Source organism: Sander vitreus, chromosome 4 (genome assembly GCF_031162955.1).
Source record: "Sander vitreus isolate 19-12246 chromosome 4, sanVit1, whole genome shotgun sequence".
In the NCBI taxonomy this organism is placed as follows: Eukaryota; Metazoa; Chordata; class Actinopteri; order Perciformes; family Percidae; genus Sander; species Sander vitreus.
This window is the reverse complement of record NC_135858.1, coordinates 11,455,082-11,474,406: the sequence shown is the minus strand read 5'-3', so window position 1 is coordinate 11,474,406 and position 19,325 is coordinate 11,455,082. Positions and strand designations below refer to the sequence as shown.

The window sequence follows — 19,325 nt, the reverse complement described above, 5'->3', positions numbered from 1 at the left end:
CCTTAATTGGATATCCGGGAAAAAGTCATTCTGCACAGTGAATCTCAAAAATCCAACAATGAGAAAAACATAATTTTGATAGGAAGGGGGGACTTTTACATACGTGCCTCACATGCCCATTGATAAATATCTGACTATAGTCAAAAATTGCTGACCCTCTAATTTTCTACTGATAACGTCAGTTATAGCCTACTGTAAGTGCCAGCTCCATCTCCTTGCTGTAATCTTTCCTGAGGTTACATTAATGTCACTTGCTTTCGATGTTTAGGTTTAGGTTAATGTTTAAAGATCTGACCTGACCAAAAGGGGACACTGCAATAGGCAACTCTAAATAAAACTGAATGTAAGAAGTAAACTTTGTTTAAAGTAAGTCTTTAACTGGGTTTTTTCTTCTTCAGTGTTTCAGTGGTTAGTTCTGTAAAATGTCATTGTGACATACACAAAAAAAGCAGGTTCACATGTCGGATGTCGGAAGGTTCACATGATGTCGGAATAATTGGACAAATTTGTTCCCAATTGGGAAAATTGAAACAGTTTGAAAAAGGGCATGCCTTGGCGGAGGTCTGCGCTCTCAGAGTGCCCTTATAGTTATACATACTAGGCTTTTATTAGAGAGAACTGTACTTTGTATTGTATATCACCTAACCTTTTTCATGATGGCAGTGATAGCAGATAAGGAAGTAATAATCAGTGTGGAAGATATTAAACTTGTATAATGATAAATGGCTAATTGCAGCACGGTTGCAGCCTCAGCTGTACTTTGTGTTAAGTGCTAAGGAACAAATGTTAGCATGCTAACACGCTGAACTAACACAGTGAACATACATTACTTGCTAAACATCAGCATTTTAGCATTGTCATTATAAGCAATCTTGGCATGCTGATGTTAGCATTTAGGTCAAGCCACTGCTGTTCCAAGATCAACCGATTGCTTGATTTAGTTTTATGTGTAGCACATTTAAAAATGTTTAAAATACAGTTGTTGAACAGTAAAACAAACAGAGGTAAGTAAATTGACACCATCAATCTACATCTGAACTGAAATCTTTGTGGGCAACCACCAAGGTGGTGTGTTTGCTTATTTAGTACCCCAGATGTTTTCATCATCTTTGTCATCAGTAAAACACAAATTCAAATGGAGGAATTTTCCATGAAGAGAATGATCAAATCAACATCAAAGTATGTATCAGCACTGTGTGAGTTATAAACTTTATTTATAATGCAATTTACACGGGCACTGAATAGAACTTTGATGATTTGATGAGTAGATAAGGCACTTTGTTGATGCTATCAGTTAAGATACTGTGGTGATGGAAAAAGTTCTTCAACCTCTGTAACTATTGGCATGCACTTTAATATAGGCAATGACAACCCTGGCTAGACATTTATTTATGGACATTTTTATTATCTTTTTTCTTAAGGGAACAAACTTATTGACTCAAACACACCATTTATTTTAGTTAAGAGCTGAAGCTGCCCAATAATCTACAGACAAACAAAGTAGTAAATAAAATACAAGCGCTTACAGTGTAAAACAAACTTTCTAATTGGGGAATCAAATACAGAAAAGTTTGCTCTGCCTTTACCTCCAGAAAAGTAAGGAGATTTGGCATTAAGCAGTTGTTTATAGGTTAGTGAGATAACGTTATTTCAGATGCTTGATGTTTTACACTCTTTTCCTATTGTGGCAATGCACAGCTGAGCAATTTGGTTATATTTTCTATGGATATTTTTAAATATACCTATTTGGCAATGTATGTGTATGGGGTATGACTTTAGCAACTAATTATTAAAAAATGTTTGGTGAAAAAAACTTTGAAATTATCACAGAGGTTCTCAGGGACCTGCTGTACAAGAATATTGTGGAGTTTGTTAATAACAAAAAGTTTATTATTATTTATTATTAGAGTATTTTTAAAATCTGAATGAAATATTGATATGATTTTAGCATATAATCATTAAAAATAAAAGTAATGACTGAAAAATGTCCCCTTTTAAACAACCTTCGTGGACATTTGAGTATAGATCTCAGAGTTTTCTGACAGGTTCAATATGCAATTACATTACTCATCTATCGTGTAAATAATATGATCATATTTTACACTTTTACTTGCCCTTTTGCCATTTTGCATACAAAACTAGCTTTTGGTGAATGGCTAATGTTTAAGAACCATATCTATTTCATCTCTCCAACAGGAATAATAATCAATCACACATAACACTTGCGAACAGGTGAGATAGTTGTAATGACAATTTAAACATGGAATGACTCATAATGACTGCCTCAGTGTGTCGACTTTGGTGTTCATAGAGCTCATTTGTATCTTTTTATCATAGCTTATGGGGGTCTTAAGCACTTCCACACTGTCAAAGTCAGAGGGCATGTCGAAGAAAAGCTCATCATCAAAGCAGTCCTGGTAAGATGGGGATGCCATGAAAGGCAGCTTCATGACCAAACCAGTGAGCAGCCCACCAACTGCAGATGCTGCGATGGTGGAGAAGACAGCTGCCACCTGGAAGAGAGCTTGTTCCTGTGCAGTACGACCTAAGCCTGGCTTCAGCCCAGGAATCAGCCTCTGCAGTTCCAGGAGCTTCGGATCTCCCTCAGGTGGAGCACGATGGGAAAAGATCTGGTACATGCTGGGCCCGTAGGTTTCTTCAGTGGCTAGGAGGATGGCACAGATCCCTGCTGCGGATGATATGAGGCCAGTAAGCCCGTGGAGGTTGTGAATACCACATTGGTCTTGGATCCTCATGTGTTGGGCCAAAAAGGGGGTCAAGTACTTGTATCCAAAGAAACAGGCAGTGCAGCCCATGATGCCCAGGGCGTATGCAGCTACAGGGGAAATCATCATGTCCACAGAAGCCCCAACTGTCACACCACCTGCCAGAGTCACGTTCTGAATATCAGCCATTGTGAGCTTGCCTCTCTTATTGAACAATGCAGAGAGTGCGAAGGTGGTGATAGTGGATGAGCTGAGACCTATAAAAGTGTGGAGTATTGCTCTGTGTTGAGCGTCACCCTTAAAGGTCAGAGCAGAGTTAAATGAAGGCCAGAACACCCAGAGGAACAAGGTTCCCATTACAGAGAGGATGTCAGAATGATAGCTAGTTATTTCTTTAGAATGTCCCTCATTTAGGCTCGGGCGATACAGCACAAACGTCACCCCTAGACCAAAGTAGCAGGCAAACAGGTGAATAAGAATAGTGCCACCTGCATCATTGATTCTAATGTATTTCAATACCGCCCACTCTGTCAAAGAAAAGACAGAGATCTCCAGCAGTGCCATGACCAGGAGCTGAACAGGACTGGTCTTCCCAAGCACAGCTCCAAAAGAGATTAGCACCACAGCACAGGCAAACTCTGCATTCAGAAGGTTGATCACTCCCAGGTGAATTTTACCATCATAGTAAAACTGGAAGAAACCTTGCATCAGGATCGCCCACTGGATCGCAAATGTAGCCGTAAGAAAGTTGAAGACCATTCCACTGAAACCGTAGAATCGGAAGAAGGCCAGCAGGCAGCCGAAGCCTATGAAGATCATCACCTGCACGTCGGCAAAGAAGGGATAGTCTCTATACATGGAGTTCTCCATTGGGCTGGTCTTATTGTTTTGCAGCTTAGCGTTGGCATTGTCATCATAAGTGACAAAAACAGCATAAAGAACTATCATGACAACCTCCGACACTAGCACGAGTGCCGGCAGGCGCACCTTTAAACTTGTAGACACATTCATGATGATGCACAGCTTACATTTGCTCACCCAGCTGCAGCACCATTCCTTTTATACTTCTATTTTATCAGATAAGAGCAGCTCATGGCAGGGTAAGGAGCATAGCCCCGCTCAACACATGGTTAACTCTGCAGCACCTTGAGTGCAGACTCTACTTTAATCCTTCAGATTCCTTAAATCTCACCTTTTCTCTTCCCCTCATGTTATGTAACACATCAAGACGCGTGGGAAGTCATTTTCGGCAGGGGGTGCTGGCGGAGGGGGGGGGGGGGGGGGGGCGGGGTGCAGACCACTCTACCTCTGTCTCTCCCCTCCCCTCCATGAAGTACAGCTGAGCTGACAGTGCATAGGCTACTGCACAGCGAACTCAGAACATCGAACAGCTCAGTATGTGACAAATACTAAAAGGATTTGCGCTCTGGAGTTCGGCTGATAAACTCTGCCATGAGACCCTGAATATCAGATCATCCAAAATGTCTTTGTGGACGTGAAGCAGTGCGATATGTGAAAGTCTACTCTGAGTGACAGTGCTACGGAGCCAGGTTTTCAGGCAGCGAAGAGCTGAGAAAGACCTTTCGGAGCCAGCAGTAGACACTGGTAAACAGAGGCACAAGTGGATCAGCTGTTCCACGGTGAAGAGATCAGCTGTTCCACCCTGGTGAAAAGCCCTCTTGTTACTAAAATTATCCTTCTCTTCATCCCACACCCCAAACATGACATACAAAATGTCGTGGAACAGAAACCAGAGATATTTATAAGCTATCATTTTATTGTCATCGCAGTTTGCTAACAGGGGGTGCTGCAGCACCTCCAGCGCCCCTAATTCCCGCGCCCCTGCACACATCACAGTCCTGTTAAAACCTCTACCTCTTCCTCTCTCAAGGTAGATTTCAAGAGCATGATTTAGTGCTAATAAAAGATTAATAAGGGTGCCGTTAAACAAAGGCTTGAGTTAATTTGACACATTGACAAAAGCAAAATGGAGGCTGCATTCTGACAGTAAATGCTTGTGCCAATTAGGCTAGGCGTTGTTGAATTTCAGTTTTATTCACAATTACTGTAATGGCAAAATTTTATTTTAACATAATAGTTTAATATCCTACAATATTCTCTTATATATTTAACAAGATTTCTCTTATATTCTTTAATTTTGTGTAAACTCTAGGACTTCAAGGAGAAGCAACTGGCGTCGTAAAACCTTGAGCCTAGTTGAAGCTATTCTTTGTTTTCAGAACTCAGTCTCTCCTTTTTAGTAGATAAGGGTGAAGAGGGCCATAACATTTGAGCTATGTCTCATTTTCTGTCTCCTAAGCTACATTGGTGTTTAGGCTAAGTTGGGAACAGGAGCAGAGGGGAAGGTTGTAAAAGGATTTGACTATTTATGGTGTCTTTTCATCTGTGAAGCTGCTAAAGATATCCTGAATGGGGGTGGTTTAAGGGAGTTTCTACTATATAGATGTATGGATGTGTTGGCTTGGTCAGAAGACCCTTTCAGATGTGCTTTGATGCTATGTGAAACTGTTTTCTCTGCATTTGCAAATGTAAATAAATACTCAAAGACCAAACTTTGGTTTTATTCTCAGTAAGTCTTTATTAGTTTCAATTATTGTGTTTTTAAATCCACACTCCTGCTGCTAACAAGAAAACTTCCACCACATTACCTTGAGTTGTCTAATGTTATATAACATTATTATTACTGTGTATTGCATTGCTCAAATGATAATAATACACCATGATAGTGCGCCATCAACATAATTACTGTTAGCCTACAAATCTGGACGCACCCTATTTGGCAGCAAATGTAATTTTCAGCCAACATCTTGATGTGGTTCTGGCTTGTCAGGCTACATTACAGTTGCTTTGGTGTAGGATAGTTGGCCTTAATGATGGCTGAACTCCCTTTAGCTGCTTCAGTATTGTTCATGCTGACTCACTGTCACGGCTTACTGAGACACAGTAATAGAACAGAGCCATCGTATTAGTAACACCTGTGCTTATTATGTTATCAACATGTCTGCTGCGTGCACAAAATGTCTATTTGGAGTAGCCTAGCTGGAGAAAGACATCTCAGTTAAAAAAAAATGCAAAATGTCTGCACAGAGAAAGACAGGCGTGACACTGAGAGGCGACAGCTAAACAACATTTTGATTTTGTAGCTTACCTTTATGTGAAATCACGGTCCGGTTCACTTGCATGTTCACACACTCCGAAGCAGTGGCGGCAGCAGAGAGAGAAAACAGAGAGAAGAAAAAGATAGAAAATAAAAACGAGGAAGAGAAAGACGGACTCCCATGATGCACTGCACTGCCAACGTATGCAAACAGGAACATGGCTACCGGTGCTTAACATTAGCAGCCTGTCGTAAACGATACACTTCTGTTGGCCTGACACGGTCTGTGACAATATAATATCTGCTGTGCCTCCGCCACAGAAGAAACGCGTTCGTAGAGTTTATCGGCGGAGCCAGCAGACCCTCTGAAAACAGCGTCTTTCGTTGTTCATCAATCACAGACAGGTAACGGATCAGTAAGCTCGGTCCTTAGCTAATGTTAGCATTGTCGTTAGTTACCATATAAATTCACTCAAATTTTAACATTTTGGTGTGATGTCCATGTGGGAATAAGCTTGAAATGATATTCTGAAGTAAGACATCGCAAAGTCATCATGACATTTTAGACGTATGTCGTTAAATATACACGGAACACGATGTATGACATCAGTAGCTAATGTTGGTTTGACACGACTGCAGGAACGTTAACCCTTAGCTAATAGTTTCAACCTTTGGTTTCAACATGTCGTGATTGCATTTCCTTAAGAGACAAAAGTTATCATGACCTGAAGCACACTTCCGACTTATAATTGTATAATTATCGTTGGTAGGGTTAATTATGACTATTTGTATTTGGGTTAATGGTGGCCTAAAAGGTTAGAGAAGCTGAAGTTGTAGCTACTGGACAGCTTCCAGGTGTGAACTTCTAACTAACTATGTAAATGGGATCAAAGTGAGAGCAGTGCTCTCAGTAAAACCCCCACTAACTGTATCAAGTTGTATCAAGTTGAAAATAAGATTTAGGCCTTCATTCAAGTGAATCTTGATTTTTTTTAAATCTGATTAGCTTAGCCAACAGAGTATTCCTATTTTGCTCAAAGAAGCGATGCCGGTTTGAGGAATGTAAACGTACCTGTCGACTGAGTTTTTCGTAATTGATGTTTTCCCTCAGATTTACCTGAATGTCTGCATACATTTGTGAAGAGTGCCTCTTTGTGAAAACATCCCACCTGCCACGGAGTTCATCTCCATTAATACAGAAGTAGTACTGTATATTGTACTGCCTGTTTCTGAGATTTTTGGATAGCAACATTAGTATCTTTAAATTACTGCTGTAATGATTAGATGGTAAATGAATCAGGCGATCATTATATTATTGTAAATATAATACATTTGGGTTTTGGACTATTCGTCAAACAAAATTGTTTTTGAACATGTCACATTGAGCTCTACATAATTGTGGGGGGAATGTTTACACATTTTATAGACTAAATCATTTTCAGTTATAACATAACTAACAGTTTCAAGGATAAAGCTGGTGTTTTTCTATATTTTTGTTATTGTCATCAAATTACATGGAAAGACCAATAACAACCAGGCGTTCTTATAAAGGTTTCTGACTTTCTTGCCCTGTCTGTGGATCTTAAGTTCCAGGCTCATTCATTCTTAACGAACATGTAAATATATAAAACATATATAGTTTCTTTAAGAAAATGCTTCCTAAAGTCCCTTCCTAAAAGAGCTGGGCACTGTAGATTTTAGCTATCATTATTTAAACAGGAGTAAAAAGTGCATTTGTTACAGACTATTTTCAAAAAGAAACACAGAATATCACCAGACTGTGTAGGGATTACAGCTATGACTTTAGCTGTCTAACCATATCACAATCACTTTGGTCTTAGCAATATCAATCATTGGTGATCACTGCCCAATGCATTCTGGTTAGAACAGCCTGCTGCTGACTTGCTGTAGTATCACAGTGCCATGGCAATGATAACCTCCTTGTGGTGGATAGGATCATTACCTGAAATTTCTATAAATCTTGGAATTACAGAATAAGAGCTCAAGTATTTCAGAAACAATTAAAATAAATTACTGGATCAACCGGAAATGAGTTGAAAACAATTTTAAATCATCAGTTGAATCTTTTGAGCCATTTATCAAGCAAAAATGGCAAACGTGAACTGCTTCCAGCTTCTTACATGTGAGGATTTGCGTCTTTTCTCTGTTTTATATCATTGCAAGTTGAATACCTTTTGGACTGTTGGTCGAACAAACAAGCAAGTGAAGACATCACCTTCTAGTTGTTTTTTTTTTATTTATTTTTTTTTTTTTTACTATTATCAGACACATTTTATAGACCAAACTAATAATTGAGTAATTAAAAATCTAATCCAAGATCTAGATGACATCATTAAAACCTTGTTTCTCTCACTGCTATCAGCTATGAACCAGGTTTGAATCTTTATACACACTGTGGTTTAAATTAACAAATTAAAACTGACCAAATGTGTCACTGCTATTTTGGGGTGGATTTTCTCTTGAAGAGACAGCAATAGGAATGTGTTATTTACGATTTTATTCGATTTATAGGTAGGGCTGGGCGATATGGAGAAAATCGGATATCGCGATATTCTTGTCCTAATACCTCAATGTCGATATTGTGGCGATATTATAGGGTTGACAATTGGTGCTTTAACAAAATATTTTCACAATCAGATTTAAGATAAGTAATCTTCAGTAATGTAGATATAATGTCTGGGTAAAAACAGCTAGAGTAGTCTGGTAACACAGAAAATGACATCACTTTACTGTAATGCAGCTTTTAAAACCAGGAAAAGACAACACTTAGGCCATTTACAGTATTACGATTTCTAAAATCTAAGACGATATCTAGTCTCATATCACGATATCAATATAATATCGATATATTGACCAGCCCTAATTATAGGCTATTCTGAGATATAGCTTGGTAACAAAAAGTTGGATTCACTGAGTGTTAATTCCCAGGAGTATTTGTCTTTCGAACAGATTTTAACAAATGTTTTCTGCTTTGATGACTAAATGTGGACTACATTTCTACCATTCTCCTTCAGTGTGGGTCAACATGGCGAGTCCAAGGACCAGGAGAGTTCTGAAGGAAGTGAGAACCCAAGACGAGAATAATGTAAGTCTTCACAGCAACTTATTCTTGTTGCTAACTTTCAGTTCTTAGTCCAAATAGTGTCACCTCACTGGAACCTTATAATTCACACAGCAGGTAGCAGGTGTTTGGCAGGCCTGCAAAGTAGCACCTTCCCACAATCCCTCACAAAATTCCCCCGCTTTCATCCTTGTTCACATAAATGGTGGGAGTTATTTTAGGTGGGAATTTCACTGCCAGTGGACATCTTTGTTGGCCTGCATCTTTGGCAATAACAGTACACAGATATGTCTCTCAACCTAAAAATAAATGTACTATATACAGTACATATGTGTTATTGTTCTGTATTATTTAACTGACACACTCAATGTGGGTAATGCTACAAATAAACTTCAATGTACAAAAGTCTCTGTAGTTTTACTGAACAGATGTGTAAATTCATCAGTTGTCCCATGTGCCTTTTTTTCCAGCTATGTTTTGAGTGTGGGGCTTTTAACCCTCAATGGGTTAGTGTGACCTATGGGATCTGGATTTGTCTTGAATGCTCTGGCAAGCACAGGGGCCTCGGTGTACATCTCAGGTAAGAATAGTGGAGTGTACTATGATGCTGATGATTTTGGAGATCCTGGCCTGCCTGATAATACATTATTTATCTCTTCTACCCTGTCTGCAGTTTTGTGCGCTCTGTCACCATGGACAAGTGGAAAGATATTGAGCTTGAGAAGATGAAAGCGGGTGGAAATGGAAAATTCCGCATTTTTCTTGAACTCCAAGATGATTATGATCCCACCTGGAATTTACAGGAGAAATACAACAGCAAAGCTGCTGCACTCTTTAGAGACCAGGTAAGGTGTGCAGACCTAATGGTGTATGATTCATTTCTTACACGTTTCACATCTAGGACCAAATTCTCCATGATCTCATTCAGGGAGTTAAATCATGTGAGTAGTTTGTCAGTAGTAATCCATTTGTCCATTGAAAGGTTTAAACCAAAAAAACTAAATGAACAACTGACTATGAAATGGACCAAAGAAGGAACTTGATTTTAAATCGCTAATTGTAAGTGTGTATGCCAGATAAGATAAATATCTTTAAAGGTATTCTCAGAATGGTGAGATTACTATCTTGTGATTCATCAGATTAATTCACCCTCTTTCGAAACTGTTTATGACAGGTTGTAACTTTAGCAGAGGGTAAGGAGTGGTCCATTGAGACATCCCCTGCCAGAAACTGGACATCTCCTCAACCTAAGACCAGTCTTTCATCCTCTCATCGGTAAAAGTGATGGACATTTCTAACACACTCACACTATGTGCAATGGCAGATTACATGACAAGCATTAAAGCAGTGTATCCATGTTTCTGTCATACAGCTCTGGAGGACCTGGACAAAGCTCTGCGAAATCTGGCGACAAAGCTTTTGAAGACTGGTTGAGTGATGATGTGAACTCATATCAGAGGTGAGAGCCTCACACTCTTTACATTTCTTTTATTATGCACTTGTCTTATTTAAATGAAGTTTTAAAAAAAATAAATAAATAAAAAAAATAAATAAAAATGTTTATGCTTCTTCAGTGGAGGGGGCTACAGTGGGAATCAAGAGAATCGGTATGTTGGCTTTGGCAACACAGTGACCCCAGAGAAGAAGGAAGATGACTTCATCAACAATGCCATGTCTTCTATTTATTCAGTAGGTCACCATAAACATCTTTTGTCTGAGTTGTACTTTTTTCTTTTTTTTTTTTTTTCTTCCCCTGTGACAATTTTCACATTTTATTTTACAGGGTTGGAGCAGTTTCACTGTTGGAGCTAGCAAGTTTGCTACTATTGCTAAAGATAATGTAAGTGTATGTACTCAATAAATGCTGTATCGTAATTGTGCTGTGTTGAATATGTGTCTTAATTTCTGCATAACAATTTTTAAATCCAAATTGCATCCCTCATAAAAAAAATAATGGTAATTCATTAATATTTTTTGTCTTTTTTCCTTCATACAGACATCTAAACTGGCAAACCAAGCAACCTTGAAGGTAAGATGATATAGTCATGGGTAACCTGTCACCAGTACTACTAATAAAGGTTTTTGTCTGTCGGGAATCAGGATTACATTTGAAGCTTTCCTCTGTCCCTTTCTGTCTGTTTCATTGAGTAGTACCCTCTTACCTAAGGGAATTAGTATTCACAAAATGTGTGCCGTTTTGCTTGGTAAATCTCTTACCCTATAATGTAAACTTCCAAGCTGCAATAACTATGTTACTACTTTAATATCTCTTTGCCTTCTTTGGATGTAGTTAAAGGGCTATAAAGCACCCCCAGAACCGGTAAAGCAGATAATAGGTGCATGGCACTTTTCCTGCATCATATTTCTTTTTCTTTTTTTTAAGATACACTTTACCCATTTTCTTCATTTTTATTTTTTTTCGTCATTTTTTCTCTCTCCACCGTTTATCAAACATTTTGCAAAATGGTGAATGCCATCTTCTTGTGCTTCTGCTTGGATATACTGTGTTTTTCTTGGTGTCTATACTTATGTTTATGGATAACCTGTGAAAGACAGTTAACTGTATTTTTGGATGGGGATTGCCTTTAATTCCTACCCCTAATATAGAAATGTTGCATGAACTGTTCACTCACATTAATTCATAATGGTTATCCATTCATGCATGACAGTTTTTGTGTTGACTGCTGTAGAAGTGTAATGGTATGTATAAACAATTAAGTTTGTCATTAATTGAAAGCAATGCATAGCAACATTTGGTAGGTTTTTTGGTTTATAGGTGTTGGCTGCTCAACTATTCAATTTTTTTATGAATACGGCAACAAGAATAAATCCTAAAGGAAAAATCATAAATCTGTTTGTGCAGCATGTTACTCTGCAGAACTTAGGAGGCAGAGTAAAAAAAGCAAAGATGCTGTGTTTTAGTATATGACATTACAGCTTCTAGTGTTTCACTAACCTACACAGAAGAAAAGTGTTTGCAATGTTGCCTCAAAAGAGAAGTTTACTGTATACTGATGATCCAAGTTTTGAACCATTACACCCTCTAGTGCTTGTTCAGTGTCATTGTGAATGGGCATGATCAGAACTCCATGCAACTGCAGAACAAGCAGCTCAGTGTCTTGCTCTACTGTGAATGTTAAACTGTGTTTCATTCAAGTGAATTCTCCCCTCTGACTTCCAACTAGGCCACAGAGTTAGGACAGACATTAAATGAGAATGTTATCAAACCCACCCAAGAAAAGGTAACATTGATGTTTGAAGTTGTTGCTTTGGTGGTGGGATTACAGTGCTTTAGAGAAAAAACAGCTTCAGATGTGAATGTGCTATTTTCTACACTGCTTGTCTGTGCCAGTTTATCTGCTTTATGCCAGCTTACATTAAACAACAAAAACGGCAGTTTCAAGGATGCAAAAAAATCAACCCTTTTTGTAATTTCTCCCAGTTTGTGACTCAGTAATGGGATTTGCAGAAGCATACAGCTGTGAACTGTTTATTTTGGGAACGGATCTGTGTCACTGTGAACTTTAAGCACAGTCACTGGACAAGGCTTAAAAGTGCATTTAGACATGTTTAGGAGCAGAAGTCTTTGTTCAGATATGCCTCATTTAAAGGCATTTAGTTTTTAGCTTCAAAGTATCACAAAGGTCATTTATGTCTTATAAACATGTTCTGTTATTTCAAATGCCAATTCACTTTGGATGCCAGTTACATGAGCCTTCTTTACACTTAAATATACAAAGCATGTTACATTGGCATCGAATGTAATCGTAATATCAATGCTATATTCAGAAAATGCTCCAATTCTGCTTCAAAGCTGGGCCACACCCACCTCCACATATAACGACATAAATGGGTAATACAAAGATCTTAACCAAATTCATTTTCCCGTTCATCTGGCGAGGTAACTGAATTAAATATGTCACCATCCCTGAGGTCATGGTGAGTTGTTTCCACATAACTGCTCTAACTCTTTTACTGTCAAGTGGGCAGCTCCTGAATGTGTCTGTTACTGAGATCAAATGATTCCTGTGTAGCGATAAGAAAACAGGCTAATGTTCATCAATGAAGATACAGGAAGATAAACAACAGTTTTTAATTTAAAAATCTACTTTCACCCTGCTGTGTATTGGCTTACTCTCTAGGTTTGATTAATGGAAAGTGGAAAGGCAAATGACTCAAAAAAAAAAACAACTAGTATTAAACTAAATGGTTTTGTTTTCTAATGTACAGTTGGCATTGGTGACGTAAGGTAGCAATAGTATGTGCTTTTCTAACAATCTGCGATTTGTAGCTGCTTAACTAAGAGTTATTTTCTCTTGAGAACAATAACCTTTCGTTAGACTCGAGCAAAATGTTATTGTTTTCTCATGTTGATTATCAGTGCCCTTAACAAAACACAAATCACGTTTCTCACAATCTAAAAGCACTGCCGCGTATTACATGCAAGTTAGACAGACATGTGGATGGAGATTGTTGTTATTAGTTTTTAATAATAATTTGGCTCATTCAGGTAAAAGATGGCAAATTGCTAGATGAAATGGCAGTCGGCATCACTGGGCTGGCAAACAAGGTAGGATGGGCAGACCTCTGCCACACTGTAAGCACATGCAAAACCAGTCTCCTGAGCCAGTAACTGCAGCTCTGATCCAACACTTAGAACTCCGTACCTAAGCGTCTTAGAGAGATTAATCCCCGGCCCTAAACATCACAAGCCTCAAAGGAGACTGGTTTTGCAGTGATGAATGAATGTTTGACCAATTCTAATTTATTGTCATCTCTTTGTTTTTCTTGCTGCCATTTAAATCTGGTGGTGAGTACTTGGTGCTCAACCTTTCTGATGTCAAGTGTTAGAAAACCAACCTCTGTTTGCAGTTTTATTATAACTGCCTCTAACTGTTGCTAAAACTAGAAATGCAGCGTTCTATTTTCATTTGTGTAACAAATATTGATTGTTTATGGTGTTTAGATTCCTTCAGTTATCACTTCTACCACCGTTAGTTTTTCATTTCGAATTTGATTAGCACTATTTAAAGTACTATGCATTAGTGATTTGTTTCTTACAAAATGTTTTAACACTTGAAGTATCAACTGCATAAAGGTCTTTATCTTAAGTGTTCTCTGTTCTTTAGGTTCAGGGAGCTGGTTCAAAATTGACTAATCTCTTCTCGGGAAAACCGGAGGATGGGTAATAATAACAACTTCATACAATTTTAAATCTCCCACATACAAAATAGTTTGCACTGTGTAATTTAATGCAACGCAACATTTAAAGCATGTTTTCGTGTTTTTCGTGTGTTCAGGTCTGCTGGAGAGAGCTACCAGAACATGGATGCCTCTGAGGGATATCAGGGCAGTTCAAGCCAGCCTGTCGCAAAGGACTTCTGGGAAACCTTTGGCAGCAACAACTCCTTAAAGGCCAAGAAATCTCCTAGCAGTGACAGCTGGACCATCGCAGACAATTCTGCAAAGAAGAGCTCTGACAGTTGGGACAATTGGGGCTCCGAAGCAGCGTCCAACAACAAACACAGCACAGAGGAGAGCTGGGAAGCCTGGGACAACAACTGGGAGAACGCAGATGGTAAGACAAAGAAGAGTCCCACAAAACCTGCTGAGGAAACCTGGGATAATGCAGACTGGTAGAGACCTCACAACTATACATCTCCTCACATTTCTCTCTCTCTCTGTTCATCTCATTGGCACTTTTAGGGAAAGAGCTGCCTCAGCGTAGTTCCTGTCAATCCATTCAAAATATATTTATTATAAACCCAACAAACAATAAATGAAGCCTAGCGTTAAATTGAGCTCATTATCAAAGGAATATTCTTAAAATGTACAACTATACTGACTTGCAGCCATGTATTTTATTGTAAATTACCTTCATCACAAGGAATTAAGAAAAAATCAGTGTAGATATGGTCAGAACGTTCTGCCTGTGCGCCCCAAATATTATACCCTTAATAGTGAATAAGTCAGTGTTCATACTGTATGGGTATAATGATTTTGGTTCTCAATACACCACATAAAGAAACAATGCATGACAGAGAAAATCTGACATTGTAAATATAAATCCTTGTAAATACAGTACGATTGACTAAACACTAATGAGATGATTTTCAACCCCTGGACCTTTTGCACATTTTGTTCTTGTAAAAATAAATTTGAAAAGCATTTTTGATAGAATTAGATGCTGTAGTCACAAAGTGGTATATTAAATCAAAGGAACAAATGAACACTGTAACAAATCGGCTATCACTAGTCAAATCTGCGTGGATATGTCAAATGTAAATTAAATCTAATGTGTAATGAGTTGGAGCTAAATGACCTCTATAGTGTATAATATATATATATATATATTTTTGTTTGTTTGTTTAAAATGTGCAAATAGTCAATGGGTTTGAAAACAGATATATTATCATATTATCAAGACCAGAAAATGGGACAGGATGCTTAAAAGTTGAATTTGGTTGTCTCTTAAACAAATACAGTTTATTAATAATTGCCCCTTTTTAATTATTAAAGCGTTAAGTTGTCTTTGGATAAATACATTTATTGTACCACATTAGTGCATGCTGACTTAAAAGTTAGCCTTTCCTCATAATTGATGTAATTAATTTAGCATCAATGAGCTGTTAAAATGTATTTTGCTTTGTTGATGCTGTTTGATTTTACTCCGATTTTAAGACCTGGCTGCGACTGCCATTCAAACATTCATTGCAAAGTTAAAATATTCTTTGAAGCACATCCCCAACATCATTTTAGTATTTGTTTTGTTATGCAACTCCTCAAGTAATGTTACTTTTATACTGCGACATGGAGCAAGTTATCACATTGTTGTTTTTTTTACTTTACAGTTTAAATGAATCTGTCGAGCAAAAGTATGCCAGAAATCAATCGCAAAAATCTAATTTTGAATTATTAAATTATAATAAAATGTCACAATACTGTACCTGCCAATAGCTTTGAACTACTGGTGGAGAAAAGGGGTATTTATGATAATATGCTATCTATTTTTTTTTCTTTTTCTGACCTTGAAGCTTGATACTATTTGAATTGAAACATTCAAATTAGAGTTCAGACTGTATTCACTCATTGTCTTATAAATCCAGCTGATGCTCAGAAACTGAATAATGTCTCATTATGAAAGCCACTTGTTCATCAGCAATTGTTTAATCCATTTTATTTTCAAGATGCAACATTTGGTATTTTTAAATCATTTGGTGTCTACCCTATATATACAGTTTGTTGTAGATCATTACACACAAAAGTCTCTCATTGCAGGATAATGCTGTATAGTACATACAGCATTATCCTGCAAGTGTGGAGGTTGTGTTTCAATAACTGGACACGGAGGGGGACTGTAGACTACATTGTTAACTGCATGGTGTTGCCTGTGAGCCTGTAACTTCTGACCTCGACTGAACTGACAGGTCATTGTAAAATTCATCCTGTGTGAAGCAACTGTGTGTGATCCTTTCTCCACATCTGTGTCATTGCAGCACCTTGGTCATTATGTATTGTGAGGATCTGGTGTCACAGATATCTTCACACTTGTATCACCATCTAAATTGTGAAGTAACGTTAATGAGGCTCATTATACGCTGGATGCTTAGACGGTCACAGCTCTCAAACACTTGTTATAAATGAATTGAATCAACCCAGTCTATCCCTCAGTCAGATGAAATGGCAGCTGAACTCACATTGTTCATCGTAGATGCAAATGTATCATGAAAAGCTCATTGTTTTAACAAGTGGGAATGTAATTGGTGTGAAATTAGGTATTTTACAAGCCTCTGGTAATCCTAAAATCCAAATGAACTGTCTGGGTTTTGAACTAGCCAAATTTTGCTGAACCTAACTTCCCTATGTGGCCTTTAATTCCCTATAACATAAGGTGCTGCAACGTTATACTGTAAATGACTGTCAAGTTTTGTTTGCCTTACCGTGTATTAACCCACAGAAGCCCAGTCTTCAGGTGATGATGCAAACCACTCAAACTAAACCCAAGTTAAATACACTTCAACCAATTCCAACTCCAGGTCTGGGTTTGATTTGGCTACATTTGCTTAACATTCTTACAACAGAAAATAAAGTTAATGACTAACATCAGAAGACTTATAAACATCATGATTTGCACCTGATTCTTTGAAGCTTGGTGTCTGTGATCATTGGCCTGTAGTTTATAATGAACTGCTTATAGAGCAGTCTACCAGTGCAATAAAGCTGCTGGATTGTTGTTTGTTATTAAAGTGTTTTCATCTATAGGCAGTACTCATTTGGCCTCCGTGATTGGTAAAAATAATATTTTATTATCACAGGTTTTAACATGTGAAGGCTAAGTCCTGGGAACTTTATTCCATGGCCATTTCCTACCTCTAAAAAGTCTTCAGTTTACAGTTTTCAGTAGTGAACCTGCTTTTTTTCTGAACCTATCCGCATTGTTTTGATGTAGAACTTATTACAGCATGCTTTACTGTTTCTCATTTTGTCTTTGCTGAAGGAAGTGTGTTAAAGCAAAGCAACAAAGATGGGTAAAGCATTGATGTATTCTCAGTGACAATGCAATGATTTAAAAGAAGAAAAGAAATCACTCCTGGAACATTTGTGTCACTGAACCTCTGCAGTCATGTGTTCATGTATGGTCATGTGTTTAAAAACCTTAAACAGCTGTGATTGCTTTCTGTTGATACTGATGACAGTTTGCTCATGTGTCTCTGATGCAGTGAGGTGTACATGTCAGTAAATCACCATCCAATATATGTTGTTACCCTCAGCCTTCCCTATATTACTTAAGCTTTATGTCATTTATTTTTTATTTTATAATGGCATGACATAAAACATATAAACTGCCAGGAAATGAATGGAAGACTTTGTGCTGTAATATATCACCTTTTTAAAAAGGCAAATATTTGAACAGCCACTTCTGTAAAAGAGCTTATAGTGCTGATATTCCATAACTTTTTTTTTTTATTGGTGAATGTTGGGGTATACTGGTACAATTAATTCACGGATAAGCTGCAGAATGTGTAATTGACTGAAATGCATCCAATAGGTCTTGATATAAGGTGATGCTTTTTTATAAACCCAATGTAATTCCAAACGTTCCCTTTCCAGAGCAGCAGTTTGGCTCAGTGTCTGTGCCTGTCGAAAATTTGAGATTGGGTATGTCTGTGTTTGTTGATGAAACTGTTGTCAGAAATACTATTTTTGATGTTATGCATGATATGTAACGTGGAGCTAAATACATTCAGCTGTTTCAAAAGTCATTTCCTCAGTGAATTTAAGTGCAGTTGTCTGCTTGCCCCCTTCAAGTTTCACCAGCAGTCATCCCATGAGGTGAGCCAGTGTTACCTACTTGGTTGAGGCTTTGGATATTTTCCTTGTACACATGGTTTCTGTGTTTTAATAAAAATGTATTGTGCTGTGAATGCCATTTGCTGCCTGTATGGTGTGGAATTTAGAGTCATTTGTTGATCCTATTAGGGAGAGAAATTTGATACACAGCATTGTTGTATTGGTTAATGTCTTCAGCATTATAAAAATGTAAGGGAAAGGGGTTAAAGAGAAGTTGTTAAATGATGGGCTAGTGTGGCAAATGGTAATTTCTTTACATAAGCTTCTTAAGAAATATTTAGAGATGCGCCATATGTTGGTGGTCAATATTTCCTTCTCCAATAAATGAGAAAATTGATAAAACACTAATAGGGCCGATAAGGACGTATCGACCGATAACTGCAGTTCTTCTCTGCCTGGGAATAAACGACGCAAATATAATCATGTCCTACTCGAATCATCTATCATCATTCAACAAAGAAACTTAAGCAAGTGGGTGCACGATGTTACAATATGCGTCATGTTTAATGTGGGGGCTCTCCAACCATACAATGTTTTTTTTCCCCCTAAATGTATATGAATTGCATTGCTTCCTGATAGAACTTTAAGAGGGATAAAGATACATATTTGATGAAAACTAAAACTATGGCCTTTGTGATTGCTACAACATTGTAGTGACCGTGGGTGAAAAATAGTCATTCTAAAAATTAGATTGAAATTAAAAAAAATGCCATTATTTTCCTTTCACAGAAAAAAAAAAAGTAATGGTATTGATCGATAGCTACTGCTGGTATCGGCCACAACAAACTGATAAGATGTGCAGTGCACCCTACAGTATTTATGGATGTGTAGTTTGTGACTGTTTTTGTTCGTAAAACCTGCATCTGTGAAATCCTTTTTCATAACTCAAATGTTTGCATTTATGGAATGAAATATTGAGCAAAATACATATGGACCTCATCTTATTTAATGATATTCTCAGCTTAAAGTTTTCCTGTTTTGGGCTTGAAACCACAACACATATATATATATACAAACCACATATATATATATATATATATATATATAT

At 37.7% G+C, this 19,325-nt stretch overlaps 1 protein-coding gene and 1 pseudogene across 2 annotated transcripts; one reads left to right on the top strand and one right to left on the bottom strand.

Moving 5' to 3' along the window:
* Positions 1 to 2,270: 2,270 nt before the first annotated feature.
* Positions 2,271 to 3,737, bottom strand: LOC144517462 (ammonium transporter Rh type B pseudogene; annotated as a pseudogene).
* Positions 3,738 to 6,025: 2,288 nt separating this feature from the next.
* On the top strand, positions 6,026 to 15,335 carry arfgap1 (ADP-ribosylation factor GTPase activating protein 1). Of its 2 annotated transcripts, XM_078248214.1 has the most exons (13): positions 6,026 to 6,249; positions 8,880 to 8,950; positions 9,397 to 9,506; positions 9,600 to 9,771; positions 10,101 to 10,201; positions 10,299 to 10,385; positions 10,501 to 10,615; positions 10,710 to 10,766; positions 10,923 to 10,955; positions 12,112 to 12,168; positions 13,437 to 13,496; positions 14,056 to 14,111; positions 14,227 to 15,335. In XM_078248214.1, the coding sequence occupies exons 2-13, from the start codon at positions 8,891 to 8,893 to the stop codon at positions 14,564 to 14,566; spliced, it is 1,248 nt and encodes a 415-aa protein (XP_078104340.1). In that variant the 5' UTR covers positions 6,026 to 6,249; positions 8,880 to 8,890; the 3' UTR covers positions 14,567 to 15,335. The 2 variants fall into 2 exon arrangements, with proteins under 2 accessions (XP_078104340.1, XP_078104341.1); XM_078248215.1 differs by lacking the exon at positions 12,112 to 12,168.
* The last annotated feature ends 3,990 nt before the right edge of the window (positions 15,336 to 19,325 follow it).

Bases quoted from the DNA above. Each gene is read 5' to 3' on its own strand.
- arfgap1 (XM_078248214.1), top strand. From the start codon at position 8,891: ATGGCGAGTCCAAGGACCAGGAGAGTTCTGAAGGAAGTGAGAACCCAA. The intron at 9,772-10,100 runs GTAAGGTGTGCA...TGTTTATGACAG, and splicing joins CTGCACTCTTTAGAGACCAG to GTTGTAACTTTAGCAGAGGG. The intron at 12,169-13,436 runs GTAACATTGATG...TGGCTCATTCAG, and splicing joins TCAAACCCACCCAAGAAAAG to GTAAAAGATGGCAAATTGCT.